This window comes from Otolemur garnettii, unplaced genomic scaffold, assembly GCF_000181295.1.
Source record: "Otolemur garnettii isolate 467f Iridium unplaced genomic scaffold, OtoGar3 scaffold00049, whole genome shotgun sequence".
Classification (NCBI taxonomy): Eukaryota; Metazoa; Chordata; class Mammalia; order Primates; family Galagidae; genus Otolemur; species Otolemur garnettii.
The window spans coordinates 7,164,546-7,181,065 of NW_003852444.1; the positions used below are offsets into that span (position 1 = coordinate 7,164,546).

Here is a 16,520-nt window from a genome sequence, read left to right on the forward strand (position 1 = left end):
AAAAAAAAAAAAAAAAGAAATACAGAAATGTGTATTTTGAAGTTTGGAGAAGGAGACAATTTTTCAGTATTTTGAGACTCTTATAATTAGAAGAGGTTCTATCTACTAAAGCCACGGTGTGACGTTTGGTACTATGTAAGTAGGATGTGTTATAAGGCATATGACTTAACAACAGGACCTCAAGAAATACTATGAAGAAGTTAACACTTCTGCCGACCATCTTTACAATTAGTTGGACTTGTAAACTGTGCACCTTGTAGAAGTTTTTCATTCTGTTTTTGTTTTTTTTTTCTAATTTCATACCGTTAGTTCTAGTATTGGCCACCAGGTAGCAACAGTGCCTTGAATAGCTCAAGTCTCATAAATAGGAAACTGTTGCAAACCAACAAAAAGGTTAAGTCACACACCATCAGGAGGGAAAGAAGTGTTGAGAATCATGAATTTTTAATTCCTCCCTGGGCCTGTGTCCTCCTGCTGCTTATTACAAATGCAGGTGTAAATTACCGAGTGGCCACAAGCAGCTTCCAGGCCCTGCCAATCCATCTTCACCATCCATCTCCTTCCTTACTGTGACATTACACCTCATTTTAGGGCCACTGCAACAAAATGAGGTGAAAGGCAGGTGGCAAGGGACAGTGTGGATCATGCGAGGAAAGTGCATGACAATTACAGACAAGAAGAGACTGAAATCATGAGGGAGGTGTAGGGAAAGGGTGCTTATTTCTCTTCATGGACGTATCCAAAACCCAATAATATTTATGAGATTGTTTTTTAACCATGAGAAGCACATTTATGCCAATCTAGAAAAATCAAATATGTTATTTTAGATTTTTCTTCTTCCTTCGCCCTCAGCCATACCTCTGGGTATTCTAGTTGTGCGTGGAGACTGTGATTTGGAGACTTGCCGTATGTACATAGACCGCCTACAGGAGGTGAGTTTTATTTAGCCAATTATTTTATTCTCCTTAGCTTTCCATTTTTGTAAACAGTTACCAGCCATATATATTTGCTTCTGAAGTGATGCATCTGGGGAGGCTGTGGCTATGTGGCAGCCTTGGTCTTCAGCATTCACTGCATGTCTCCCTCCTCTAACCCCTAAGCTACTTCCCTCCTCTGGTGGTTACAGTGGGAAAGGATGGGTTGGGTTCACTACAGGGTGCCAATGCACTGGTGGGTTCCATAATTCTAGCTTGGGATGTCTTGTCTTCTTGTCAGACTACATACCGATATTTTTGAAGCTATACAGAATTTTGAAAAGAGATTATTTAATGTTTTACATCTAAAACAGACTTCTATCAGAAATAGCTAGATTTTTTGAAAGAAAAAAAAGAAACTTCTACAGGAAAAAAAAAATACTATATTTTATGGGAATTTGTCAGAGCCCAAACAGATAATCTATTATTTTTTTCCTCAATCTGGCCTTGTCCTAGAGAAATAGAAAGGAAGTGATCCCATATTTCCCCAAATTTGACTTACATCAGCAAAACCAAGAGACTTAGACTTATCAGTACAATTGTCATTGGTTGTTTTTGCAGAATTCCAAGAGGGAATATTAACTGTCTCAATTCCACTAATGGCAAAAAGCATAAATAATAATTTCTTTCTCGTTGTTTCTTGATGAAAGATACACATTAGAGTTACTTTTCTCAGGTAGGACTGAAACATTTGTATTTTTAAAGCTGTTGTGATTCTGATATGTACCTATTGATAAGCAGCTCTCTCCCAGATGATATATCATACACAGGTAAATATCATGAATGAAGTAGACATATAGTGCTTAGAATCACTTCAAGTTGTAGCCATTTGGCTTTGAATATGAGATTCTGTTTCTCTTGGAAGGAATAAATTCAGGTGAAAGGCACAGAGTGATGTGAAACATTACTAAATTTTAGAAAGAGATGTCAAACTTTGAATACTAATATGGATGAGTCTACAAATTTTATACTTGTGACTTTATTTAATTATTTTGACTGAGGAGGATAACTGCTTTAAGTTAGAATTTGTAAATGTTTACCCTGTGATTTAGGTTTAAATCTTTCTAGAACCTCCAATATCTCATTTTTCAAAAGAATTTTGTAGTGTATGGTGGAATCTCATTGAACAAATCAAAAATAAAAAAATGAACCCCAATTGGTACCAAACCTTTTATTGTTTTTATCTCTCAGGTAACTTTGTTGATAAGACTTCATGATAATCAAATATATGACTGATGAATTGACTTTGCTGAAATACAACTTAACCAACTTCTTGGCATATTCAACCAAAAGGAGGATTCTAAAAAAAAAAAAAAAAAAAAAGAATGGAAAGAATTAACAAATAAAGAGGAAAAGTTTTAAACTCACTTGGGGCCTGTGGGAAGCAGGTGTTAGGACAGAGGTAGTCGGGACCGCTGACATCTGTAAATTGAATCGCTGCACTCATTAGCAAGGCAGCCTGGGAGACATGACAGTGGTGACAACTTCATTGTAAAACTTTATAAAGGGAGTCAGGCTTTCAGAATCTGCTAGCAAAACCTTATTAATTTCAACCTTGTTAATGTGCCCTTCGTGATAATGCAGAAATGGTAGGTGATTTTCTCTTTGCAGTCTGTGAAAACCCCTTTGCCAAGTGACTTATCGGGATAAACACAGTTACTGTGACAGTATGTGTTTGATCTAAGAAATGAAATTCTTTCTGTTAAGGGTTTAAAGGGACTTCAGAACCATTCTTCACAAGGCAAAAGTTCAGAAGAAAATAAAACATGATCCCCACTTAGTAAAACAAAATTGCTTCTTGTTTACTTCTGGTTTCCTCTATCCCTGGAATTATAATGCATCATTCACCTCTAAACACTATTTAGGATTTATAAGTTCTAATAGCTAAATGACCTTCTTTCAGTCCAGCTTGCTGTGCTTTTATTATTTCTGGCATTGCCTTCTTTGTTTGGCCTCGATGGGTTTGGGTGAGTTAGACGCTTTCCAGATGAGCATAATAGCATTCAATTGGGAGTTCAGTTGATAGAGCTGTGGGGCAGCTTGTTCAAACTAATTTTAAGGTACGGATTTTTTATTTTTTTTCATTTTTCTCATCAGGACCTGCAGTCAGTTTCTTCTGGCTCCCAGAGAGTTCATTACCAGGTAACACATAATCGACTCTCCTTGTTTCTTACCTTCTGGCCAAAAGTCCATCTTTCAATTAATGTCTCATTCTGACTGAGAGTCCTCATCTTCCCTAGGGATAGAGTTCATTTTAAGAACTTCGTAAGGTTGTTATTCTGATTCTTTTGCATTTTCATGATTTTGGACCAGCCTGGTCTAGCACGAGTACAGACGATGAATTTTTTCCCATCATTTAGAAGAGATTATAAAACAAAAGTGCTTTCAGTGACAGAAAGAAACTCCAACTCAAGCTCACTTAGGAAGGAAGGGTCTATTGGTTCCCATCAGCAGAAAGTCCAGATCAAGGGTGGATTTCGTGCACCATTTAGTCCTGGTTCACACCATTTTTCTGCTGGTCATTCTGCTTTGTTCTCCTCTTTCTGCCAATTTCACACCTGGGCTAGAGGCTTTCATAGTTCACGATGATGGCCATCAGTGGCCAGGGCGATATGTTATTTCCTTCACATCCAGGGAAGGGAATTCCCTGCTTTCCACAATCATGAAGCAAAAGTTCTAAAATGTAATTTAGTTGGTTCATCCTTGTCTTTTGGACAAGAGCCAACAAACCCATTCTTCCTGTCTCTTTTACATGATGAAGTCCATCGGAAGGCACCTGGTTGTCCTTTGCCCCCACAGGCTTTGAGAGTGCAGCTTGTTCCCAGTTTCCCCTCCTTTCTGTGCTGCCTGGATATCATCCTCTGTCCTCTTACCAGTAAGTTTCCAAGCAGGATGCAGGTTCCAGTCCACAGTCTCATCCCAAAGTGCACGGGGCCCATACTATGCTCTTTGAACAGTTCCATTAAAGCCCCCTTTCTTTGAGAGCCCGTTGTATATCCTGGCCTGTTAGGAGGGGTATGTGGGAATCATAGCACTGCCAACAACTCTCTCCAAATAAACCTGCACAGACCCTTTTATACCTCCATATGGGGAGAGATTTAAACATGTCTAAATTTATAAATCCTGGCTTAGCACCTCTCTCTGACTTTTGGTGTCTATTTTCCTACACCTGAAACTTCCAGATTAACATACTTTAGCATAAACAACAAAAGCAACAATTAAAAGAAAACCCTTGTAGTCATCTAGGTAGATTTCTTCCTCTGCCAAAAGAGACCCTCTCTCCTCAGTCGAAACAGCTCATTTATCTTTAGGCTGACTGACATGAATGGCCTTCAGGTTTGTATTGGTTTGTGTGTTTATTTTTCAAACAACACATTATACAATTCCAGAGCTCTTCTTTTTATCTGGCTGCAGCTGAAAGAGAGTCACTGAGGTGTTTATGTTGAAAAAATAAACTACTTCTAGACTGTTTTTTACCAACTATTAAAAGGTAAATTTCTACCTCTTTTTTTTCTTGATAAATAGACCACAGTCTTTCTCACACTGGCTATTTGTATATTTTCCTAGACCCAATATCTAGGGGTAATTTTATTTTACAAAGTGTAGTGCTTTTGAAGAGTAGCGTTGATCTCTAACAATTGGCAGTGATAGTTACTATGAAGGTCAGTTTCTATAAAAGGGTTTGTAATTTTTGTTTCTGGGCATTTTGAACCTTTGTGATTTCATCAAAATTTGCAGAACATTAATACTAACTAGTTTTATGAAAATAATACACTTATTATCCTGGCTTTGGTCACGTAGTCATTTTGCCACGAGAGTTTTGATCGTGGCTATCTTGTGTCAGATTTTCCTCAGGCCGTGGTTGTACACATCTGCAGAGGTAGGAATGGATGAGACTCCAGGATATGATGAGGAACTGCTGCGTTATAAAGGTCACACCAGAAGGATTTGGGGTGTGTAGGATAACTAATGCCATGATTAAGGGTGCATGCCAGGAGCATCACCTTTCCCATACCTGTCCTCAGGATGATGAAAGGAGGGAGCAGAGCTTTCGAAAGCCAGGCCTTTAACTAGTATGGGATAGCTGGAAAAAAAAGGTCTGAACAGCCCAGGATCTACTGCTCATTAAACAGGAAGCTTAACCAAGAGAGAAATTGTGTTAGAATTAACATGGCAGAGCACAGGGAGAAGAAGGTAAGGAATTTCCTGAACAGGACATGGATTGCTGGCTGAGACAAGAAGTTGGGCGAGTTAAACTTTCACAGTTGGCTGAGATCCTTAGTGGAGGAGTGAGCTGGAAGGATGGGGATAGGGAGGTCTGTTAGCCACACCGATGTCAATGTGCCTTAGATCCAAGAGGTTTGGTAAATGTGAGTATTGAAGCTCATTAAGACATCCAGGCCCAGAGATAGAAATTTGGGTATCCTCAGCAAAGCTGGAAGAGATCCCCCGGGGAGTGTGGAGATAAAGAGGCCCCAATGTTATGTCATTTATTCATTAGTCAGCAAGAACACAGGTTGAAGGGAGCAATTCATCAGGAAGACCCATGGAAATTGGGCTGAACAGCAGGAGAGCCAGAAATTGAGGAGAAAACAGTGTTACGGACACCAAGAGTGAAATGTATTTCAGAACAGAAAAATTAAGGGACCTCCGAATGCTGTTGAGAGGCTGAGATGATATGCATCAATTTCTGTGTCTTTTTCTAGGTGTGCATATTCGAAAATACATGTGATATAGGTGCTATTAACTTTTATGGAGAAAGAGACAAAACCAACTGGCAGGATATTTAATACTAATTTTATTTTTTGTTTCTTAATGCAGAAACTGATAATATCAGAATCCCTGGTTGGTCCCAGTAGAGATTGGGGTGTTGTTGGATTAAAAACTGTAAGAAACGTGAATGCCTAAATGCCTTAAATGCTTTTTAATGAACTGTCTTTTGTATGAGGTGGCATTAAATATGCTTAGAGAATTAACTGTGAAGAGAATGAATAAACACCAGTAAGTTTTCAAGCTTGAGAAATTCCTGGCAGCTCACTAATTTGCAGCTGAGATTTTAGCTGACTCTTTTCAAAGGCTAGGGGAAAACTCAAGAGAAAAGCTGCCTTCAGAAAGGTGTTCCTGTGCCCAAGATACCTTATTAGTGAGCCATATGGCAGCTCCTCGCCACTTAAGTATTTCATTGCTTTGGTTTCTCCCTTTTCTAAACACAAACTGAATTGCCGACAAAGCACCAAGGCTCAAACACAACGCCTTGTGTTAACCTAACAAGGCATTATGGGTCATACAAAATACGTTGGCTGCTTCTCACCTGCTGAAAATTCCTGCCTACACTATCTAATCTGAGGTCAAAATACAAAGGCCTCCTCCACCATAGCAGCATTTATGTAACTAAAAACCCATGAATTAGATGAGCAAAATGCCTCATGCTTGCAGATTTAGGATATTCTTGAGATTGGGGAATAAACTGGGACCTATAGAGAAGTTGGGCTCTATCTGTCGATTTGATAAAAGATGCTTCCTGTGGCTACCTACTAGGAAACAATTCCTTCTCTGCTTCCATCCTAGAAATCATTATATTCTTTGTTAACTCCAAGTCAAAATATTACTAAGGAATACAGGTAGATTCAACCATTCCGTGGTTCTCAACCTGTGGAAGGTTTTGCACCATCTCATAGGAGACATCTGGGTGTGACTGGAGACCTTTAGTTGGAATCTATTTAGCAGAGGCCCAGGAGGCTGTTAAACACCTCACGATCACAGGGACGCCCCCTACCAGAACGAGTTATGCAGCCATCCATCCCAAACACCAGCAGTGTAGAACTGGAGAGATTCTGAGATGTTCTAATGGTCTTCAGAACATAACTGAGGACCATGGAAGGTGTAAGTTCTAGATGAGGAAAGGGGAAGAATAAAAAGGGAGGAACAGGAAGGGAGTGGACATAGAGGCACCTGTGACTTCCATAGGGAAGAATAAATTGTGGACCAGCAGCAAGTAGGGGTTTTTCACAGACATTCCGGGTCTCCCCATCCCCCCAGGCAGATGCTCTGAGGGACACTAAACATTGTGTGTGTTGTGCCTTGATATTTCAGTGACTGCCGTAGGATTCAGTGGTAGGTTCAAAAATGCATTCATCCAGGTGATTCCTTTCTCTAAGAATCAATTTACTTAAAATTAACACTAGCATGGTTGGAGTATGTAAGATTAGGTATAAATTTTATGAAAAGTCTTTTCATCCTTTAGAGTAGCACAGATGTCTTCACTTCCATAAGAAAAATCAACTCTTGGTCAATCCAAGTCTCCAATCATTTGTTCATCCTCTGATCTCTCTTTTTCACTGCACTCTTGCTCTTCTGCAGGATCAGACTGTGTTGCAGTTCATGAAAGCTCTGTCTGGGCGTAGGCAAGCGGCATTTTCTCACAAATATTCCATTCATTCCTCATCTCTTTATGCTGGCAGTCCTTATACGTCGCTCTCTGAAATCTCTTCCTCCTTCATTTGTTTTCTGGGTTCTAGAAGAGTTTTTTCAGTAGATAGTGTGAAACAAATTTTAGAGAGTCTTTTTGGCAATTAAATGAATTGATCTTATTTTAGAGAAGGGCAGAGGCCACCTGGGAACCAAGGAGAATATTGTTCCTTTAGACTAGATTGAAGCTGTCAGAAATGTGTCACATGAGAAGTTAAGTAATCTTTGCCTTGGGCCAGGTCTGTTGCTCTGACAAGTAAAGGCAGTCCTGTTAATACACCAGACACACAGACACCCGCACACACATGCACCGCACGCTCACACAGTTTCAGTATTGTCAATGGAAGCCTTCCTCACACAAAGGGATTCCTGAAAATGCTGGAATAGCTCTCGATTTTATCTTTCACCACAGCTTCACTATTTCTTGTTTGTTTGTTTAATTTGTATGTATTTTTGTTTAACTTTTTATTTCAAGTTAATATGAGTGTCTATATGATTAGGTTGCCTTGTTTACGTTTGCAAGGTAAAGTCCAAAGTCTTAGTACAGTTAAGTCTTTCACTATTTCTCACTATTTCTTTATGTTCCAAAGCTGGCTCTAAGAATGGCTATGCCATTTCTGTATTCCTCTTCTGTAAGAATTGTGGGTGGTGAAGTAGGTTCCAAGTGAAAGTGTTTTGAAATATAAAAACAGGAGCAAGTGTATTAATTGGGACGATAGTTAGTTAGACAGGGAGACATAAACACCTATCCGTATGCAACTTGGTGACAGAAAAAAATGGATAGGTTGGCTATGTGAGATGTTAGGGCAGATAGATGAGAGATTTGGATGAGAGAAATTTAAAGGTAAGGTGACTGTTGGCTGGATATTATTAAATGAAACAGAGATTCTCAACCCAGAGGACTTTTGTTTTCCTTGTGCTTACATCTTTACCAAGTTTTATGAAAGAAAAATAACTTCATTCACAGTGAAGGTATAGTTAAACACCGGGTGAATATTGCTTAATTAGAGAACTTACTGGGGTGTGTAATGGGGCTGCCGTGCCTACTTTACATTATGTGTGCATCAGCTGTGAGTAATTGAATGGAAATTAAGGGCAAGCTCAGCATATGCATGCCAAATAGTGGTTCAGATGATTTCCTCATCAAGTCTATATAATGTTTGGCAGTTGGCTTTCAGAAATATATGTAGGAGAAATATCAGGTTTGCTTTTATGCATGTGGCTATATTTTTAGCACAAGAGACAGATTTTTTATTAACATATATCAAAAGAGAAAATTCACATAGCAGAGATTTTTGAAATGAGCAGTTTTTATTAATATCATTCATTTAGAGAGCATGTAATTTTAGAAGGTTATTACATTTAAAATAGAAAGGAGCCTCCTCCATCTAAGGTTATATTACTGGGCTGCATCAGTGACAGTTGCATTCATGTGAATCACACCATTTATATGAAGAATAATAACAGATCAAAAAACGAACAAGTCAAGTATCTTATCTCTTTGATGAATCATTGATTCGATTATGCAGTTTGAGGGGGTGGAGGAGATTAGAGGCCCTGAATTACCCCTGAAAGCCATAGATGTGATGGTTAGAGGCATGGCACAGGTAATTATGTGACTATCTCTTCAAATGTAGCCACATTCACACAATCACATTTCTGGAATCTCTTCTGCCAGGTGCTTTTGAAAGGTGCATATTTTTAAGATTGTAATTTGGGTTCTGTCAGAATATAGGTCACCATACACTTATTTTAACATGCAGCATTCACAAATGAAGCATACTTCTGACCATTTGTTCTTATGCTTATTCAGTGATGAGAACATGGCCAGGCCCAACCCAGGGCTTCCAGGAAGCTAAGGTCTGCCTTGGAACTGATACTCACTCCTCTGTGAAGGGCTGTTTTGTTTTTCCTCCTCTTTCCTCCTGAAGTCCCTTCATGACCTACATTGCACTGCCAGTCACCCTTCAGTAGAGTCCAGGATTCCCTAACGCCAGGGCCACCCCCTCTACCTCTCCACCAGGCCCTCTGCGAGAACAGTGAGGTGTCTACCTGATGTGAGGCATATTGCCCACAATGGGTTAGTAACGAGAGTTACTGTAAACAAAAATTACAGCAAACTCAATATCACCTCTGTACTAACATCACTGTTACTCTCTTGAGTTCTCATTCTCTCTTTTCATTTTTTTGAGTACAAGAGAAAGGCGTGTAAATAGACAAGATGCAGAAATTACTTGCACACTGTGTATAGAAGAGCTTGATTACCTGTGTGGTCATTATTAGTTCAGAATGTCTGAATATTAAAAGTTTATAGACCATGGCTTTAACTCGTGAATCCCTTTTTGATATTCTTTTTCTTCCTGCTCCATTTTTAGCCCATACCATATGAATTTGCCTTTGATATTAAGGTCCTCGATATATTTCTCTTGGCTTTCATAAGCTATGTGTGTCATGCAGTCGGCCAGGTTTTACAAACTTGGCTTATCTTAGTTTTCAGATGGGACATAATTCTAGACTTCTGCTTGGATTTTAGCTGCTTACCCAAGGTAGACCTTTCTGATGTACATGCCGTTCTTCCGTTTCCCACATTGACACAAAGTTACACAGACATACATGAATATACCTATGGGGTTTGCTTGTTTTTTTTTAAATCAAAGTAGATTTATAATTTGTATGTGCTTGCTATCCGTAGTATGCCATCATTTATTATTAACAGTGATATACCAGGGAAATTATATCTTCCTATTAGGTGAAACTCTACCTCAGTCTTTTAAAAGGACCATTCTGTTCTTTGATGTGTATTTAACTCTAGATCTGTGGATTGGTTTTATATAGTTGTTGCCGTTGTTCTAATAAAGAATGCTGTACTAAACTTTGGGGCACAGATGTAGAAATCAAGATGAAAGAGAGCTGAGCATGGTAGCTCATGGCTGTAATCCTAGTACATGGGGAGATTGAGGTGGGCTGATCACTTGAGCCCAGGAGTTCAAGACCAGCCTGGACAAGAAAAAAACCTATAAAATTAGAAAACGTATAGCCGAGAATAGTTCCATGTACCCATAGTGCCAGCTCCTTGGGAGGGTCAGGTAGGGGGATCACTTGACCCAGGAGTTTGAGATTACAGTGAGGTATGCCTTTGTACTAAACCCTGGGCAATAGAGTGAGACCCTGCCTCAAAAAAGAAACAAACGATATAACAGAAATGATAACCATGTCACATGCTAAAAACCTATTAAGGTTAGTCATATTTATATGGATTTAGAATTATAATCATATAACATATAGCAAAGTTATCTACAATCTGCAATTGGAATTTTCTTTAAATGAATGTTGGCTCGGTTGCTGTTCCCTGGGTTGTGGTTCCTTCTACTGCCCATGGATTGCCGTGTGTCTATGGGATTCCCAAGCAGCAGTGCACATAGTGGTGGTAAGTGGGCAGACAATGGACCTGGAACAGCAGCAGGAACTATGAGTTACCAGGAGTGAACGTCCTCATAGGAAATAAGGAAGACGAGTTTCACAATTAATGAAAATGGAACCTATGAAAGTCCTTGAATGCTGGAGTAGACAGAAGGTCTTCCCAGATATTAAGAGCAGTCTAATTTTTGTTCTTTGGGTGTGTTTGCTTGACCTGAGTTTAGAAGTTTTTCATCTTCAAATTTAATCTGTACAAATCCCACCCATCCTTCCAAACCCCAAACATGACTAATTCTTCTAGATGCCATAAAAGTCAATGTATAATATTATGGATTCCAAAGTAAAAGAGGTCTATGTCCTCCACCACTAGTGGAGGGCAGGGAGTTTTGAGTAGTTTACTTAGACTCTTGTGACTGAAGTTCTTCCTCTGTGGCTAGCTTTTAGGTGCAGGAGAAGAGTTCAAAAAGAAGAGTGGGATGGGTGGTAGGAGCTATATTTTTACAGCCTTATTAATAACAAAGTAAAAACATCTTGCCCATGAAGAGAAAATTTTGGCTCAAAATTTACCTAGTATTGAGACCATAGCATAATATTCCTAAGGGAAGTCTGCGGCAGTGGCCAGGTAACTCTAAAACCAGGTGGGATCGTTTTGTGAGACCTGAACATTCCAATCTAGAATTCTCATAGTAACATATGCTGTTCAGGAAAGTTTCCCCAACTATAAAGTACTGGTAGATAAAATTGGAAAGATCTGGATAGTCTAAATTTTATTTAATATGTAGCTACCAAGGGATACAGATGTAGAACCATGTTTATGGAAAAATTCCCAGATGTCAAATGTGAGCGAACTGTAAAAGGAGAAAAAAGAAGAAAAATTACCAGCTGCCAAAGTGTCCTGCAGTGATTTTTGGCTGCTTTTCCAGACTAATGTTTCTTACCTTTCAATGTCAGACAGAGGTGAGGAGGCAGGACAGAGGCTGTGGGTGGAGGACAGGGAGTAGAAGGAAGGGGTGAGAGGCGGAAGAGGAATAGCTGGCTGTTCTGCTCCACATCATGCAGCCGCCTCTGTAGCTGCGTTGAATGATTGAGGGTCATGCCTAGGGACACTTCTCAGCCATATACTGGTGCAAGGACTATTTAAAAACTACCTCTCCAGACCAAAGATGGTTACCTCCAAGTTCAGGCTTGAGAAGTTTTTTAAATGTGAGCTGGGGCTTTCGTTTGCCCTGCCAACAATTAATGTCTTCTGCTATTTTCATTACCAGACTCTGATTCTTTTGGCAGCTGACTCAAAATCCCTTTCCCTGAAATCAGTGGCTTTTGGCAACAGCCAGGAAATAAATCAAAATCATAATTAAAATGGTCATCCCTGGGGACAACAAGTTGAAACGTTGTAAGTCATACGTATAGTAACTCTAAAAATTGGAGCCAGGGAGAAGTGTGGGGAACACGAGAGCTGCCTCCCAGGACATAGCTACCACTCGAGGACGCGGTCCGTGCTTTGTTCTTTCTGACCTTCAAGTCCTGTGCCTTGGCCTTTGTTGGCTTTAGTAAGTACACATTGAAAAAGTAGATTATAATTTCATCATAGGAATAATTTATAGCTTTGTGACCATTGATGGCCCAAATCAGCAAGTAAAAAGTTAATTTTGGTAAAGCTAAAGAAATATTGAGTAAACACAGTTACTATTCAATAAATGGGGAAAGGAGAAGACAGTGAAAGGAACAGTTCTGAAAAATAGTGGTACAGTGGTCCTTGTACAGTTGGTGGTACAAGACAGTCAGCCCTGAAGACAATCCTGTATTTAAGAATTGTATGACTTCTAATATTATGAAGAGAGGCATTGGGTTGCTGATTAAGGCAAGCCTGGCAAAGCAGCAAACCAAAAAATGGCATGATTTCAGTCTTTGTTTAATCTTCTTTTTTGTGTCCATTCATATAGATTTGTCCTATTTCTTTCTTTTCTCTGAAACTCAGAATCTGATCACAGATATATTTACAGGTAGAATAGTGTCAGCTGTGGTAGCGCCATCTAATGATCTGGTTTGGAAAGGGGCCTGCATTCTCTGAATCCCTGGTGTGACTAAGGCTCAAGGTTGTTTTAGGGATAATAATTCTGGCCCAGCTGCTCCCCCGACACCTGCACACCTATATCTGTGCATCAACATGAGGTTGCGATGGAGGAAACATTTTGTATATCATTCCCTTTATTCCCCAAAGGAGCCCTTTTCATAGACATATTGTGGCTGTGTTAAAATGAGGTGTCCAAGGTACAGACTAGGTTGGAAATGTGCCTGAATTCTCACAGCTGGAAACTGGTGGGACTGGGCGTGTGGTGCCCCTCAAAGCTGCTGGTCTCGGTGGTCAGCCTTGCATAGCCTCTTATTTTGTGAATTCCCTCTGACTAATTTTCTTATTTACATTCCTATCTTTTTAACTTCACTTTGGTAATCTAGAAAGCAGTGGTTCTTCTCTCCAGAAAAAGGCATACACATAGAGACACACCAAATCTAGTGACATTTTCAGAAGGTTCAAGGATTGTTAAAGCTATTTGAAGCCCCATTAAAGTGTCATATTTTTACCAACGAGAATGGGAACACTCTCTTTAGACAAAAATTTCTTTAAGAAATGCCAAGTTATATCAAATGCTTTTGATCAAAAAAGAAAAATAAGCAAAATAAATGCATTAAGTTAGGCACATGCATAAAACTCTCCGAATAGACAAAAAGATAATATCTTATTAACATTTCTTTACCAGCCTGTGCTATGGTAGCTGTGAGGCTAAGGCAGTATTTCCACCTGAATTTTACTAAAGTAAAATAAGTATTATCTAATTTTATCAAGTTGAATATCCTACAGATAGCGGTATCTATTCTTAGGTTTTTAAAATGAAAGATCAAGCATTTATCTAGTCTTTCCGTTGAGTTTTGCCTACAATATGTTTTCTCAGAGTTCCCTGTGGCATATCTGACATCAAAATTCCGAAAGAGTTCTTGATGTTTAATCCCATGTTTCTGTTTAATCCCTTCCCTTGTTAGCGTCCCTAGATGCCACTAAACATCTCAGACCACTTTCAGATTTCTTGGCCTGTAATTACATTTCTCACCAAAACTGAGAGATGTCAGTAGCTTTACATATTTTACAAAAATACACTAAGAACCTTAAATTCCTTTAACATAAAATACTGCATGTGTCAAAATATAATTCTCAGAGTGTTAAACATAATTCTCATATAAATAGGCAGTGAGCACATGTCAAGATTTCATTTAGCTTAACCAGCAGGAAGAGAAAGCCAGTTAAAAAAAGAGGAGTATTTATCTAATTAGCTCTGTATCCATAGCTATATCAATAGATTCATAGTCTATATCCATAAATATGAATTTTAAGTCCTGAATGAGACCAATTTTTCCTCCATCACTTGTTTAATTTTCAGAATCCATTCATGTTAAAAAATCCATACATCCCTGGGCACAGAGGCTCACACCTGTAATCCTGGCTTTCTGGGAGGCTGAGGCAGGTCGATTGCCTGAGCTCACAGGTTCGAGACCAGCCTGGGCCAGAGCAAGACTCTGTCTCTAAAAATAGCCAGGCGTTGTGGTGGGAGCCCATAGTCCTAGCTACTCAGGAGGCTGAGGCAAGAGAATTGCTTGAGCCCAAGAGTTTGAGGCTGCTATGAGCTATGATGCCATGACACTCTACCTAGGGTGACAAAGTGAGACTCTGTTTCAAACAAACAAACACCTCTATATACCCAATATTTCGGGTAATAAGATGGTCCCTTTTGTGCTGATAACTTCAGGCCCACGGTCCTTTAGCACAGCCTCAGACTCCCATGACAGTCTTGTTAAAACAGATAGTTGGGTTCCACTCCTAGGCCTTCTGTAGACTGGGGTCTGTGGAGTTTGTATTTCTAACAAGTTTCTAGCTGAGGCTGCTGGTCCAGGATGAACACTCTGAGAACCACTGACTTATGCAGAGGCTTTGTTTGAGGATCAAGTGAGGGGACAGCAGGGATTGTTGATGAAGCCCTGGAGGTCAGTGCCACCTCTCACCAGCCCCCTTCTCCCTGCTGCCGTGTCCTCCCTGTCCCCCACCCCCATTCTCTGTGCACACAGAGCATCCACACCTGTGGCTTCAGCGGCCACGTGTGTGTCGCTGCCAGCACAGCTGCATCCGGCGATGCTCCCTCCATCTGAGTGTCCCAAAGCCTGATGAACGTCCAACTCCCAGCCTTTTCCCCACAGAGACCCGGCCTCCATTCTTGTCCCATTTCTGTCAGGGATTTCCGTTTCACTGCAAGCCAAGTTAGATGGTTCCACATCATGTGTTTTAAACTAGAAAATGCTTTCAAAATTGTTTTAGTTATCAGAGGAAAAACTTTTCTTGGTAGGGAAATTGTTTTTCTTTTTTTTAAAGTTCGAAATCCTAAGAGATAATCCTTTCCATTTTCAATCATCTTTTAGTTCTCTAGCCTGTTCTGCTGATGTAGCCTTAATTCCTTACAAGAAATAAAAGCTTCAGAGGCTCCACGGAAGTTTGGGGACTCAGAGCTGTATTAAATCTGGGAAGCAAGATTTTCCCTAAAATCTCTGGGAAGAGCAGCCTTTGAAGATTGGTGGGTCAGAAGCCAAGTTCCTAGAGGTCACGGCTGAACCGAGTCCAAGGGAGCTGCAGGCAGTAGATACTAAACACAAGAGCTCAGGCGTCTGGGTGGGTGAATGAGGACAGATTTAGCAATGGAAGGTATAACAGGAAATATATTTGGGAGGGAGAGCGAGCCATGGACACAGAAGACTTAATGAGTTCAAGGGTGAAGGAGGAGATGTTGGTAAGGACACAGAAATAGAATTTGAGGGCAGAAAGGACAGTGCAAGCTCTGCACCAAGGTCCTAGCTTTGGAGAATAGAGAAATATTTTTATCTAAGCATAGCTAGTCTCAATGTTAAATAGTAGAGGGCTAATCCAAGGTCTTTTTTTTTTTATTAAATGATAGCTGTGTACCTGAATGGAATCATGGGGGGGGTATAGTGTGGTGTTTTCATATACAATTTGAAATATTTTCATCAAACTGGTTAACATCGCCTTTATGTCATTTGCTTAGTTATTGTGTTAAGACGTTTATATTCTACTTTTAGAAAGATTCACTTGTACCCTTGTAAGATAAACCATAGAGGTGATCCCTCCAATCACCCTCCCTCCACCCATTCCCTCTCCTCCCCATATTCTTAGGCTATAATTAGGTTATAGCTTTCATATGTAGTCTGAGGTCTTAAAGGTGAGAAGCCTAGAGAACGTTAAGGCAGATGAGCACCGTGCCTCCTGGCTCAGTGCTGGGCACCGTGCTGGCCTGGCCCTGCTTTTTTTCCTCCTTGTCTGTGGGTGTTCACTGAGGACGTGTTGGAGCTTAGGCTGAGCTCAGCATTCTGGAGGGCCTGTGGGTCAAAGTCCAGATTCCTCAGATCCCAGTAACAGCTTGATGGTTTAAAGGGAGTGCTCAGTACCCGGCAGCTCAGGGCTAACATTCCTGAGAGCCTGTTAGACCACCGTCCAGGTTTCTCCACCCCATCCCATCCCACCCCGCCACTGTCAATGGCACCAATAATTCACCCTGGGGTAAGAATGGAGCCTTAGCAATGAAGATTATTATCGACTGAGCCTGC

The 16,520-nt window shown here is 40.2% G+C and overlaps 1 protein-coding gene across 1 annotated transcript in view; it reads left to right on the forward strand.

Moving 5' to 3' along the window:
* Positions 1 to 16,520, forward strand: part of DGKI (diacylglycerol kinase iota) — a 419,366-nt gene that overhangs the window by 329,497 nt on the left and 73,349 nt on the right. Inside the window, exons 22-23 of the mRNA XM_023514207.1 lie at positions 853 to 932; positions 3,072 to 3,116. Coding sequence (XP_023369975.1) covers positions 853 to 932; positions 3,072 to 3,116 — 125 coding nt within the window. The remainder of the gene's footprint in view (positions 1 to 852; positions 933 to 3,071; positions 3,117 to 16,520) is intronic.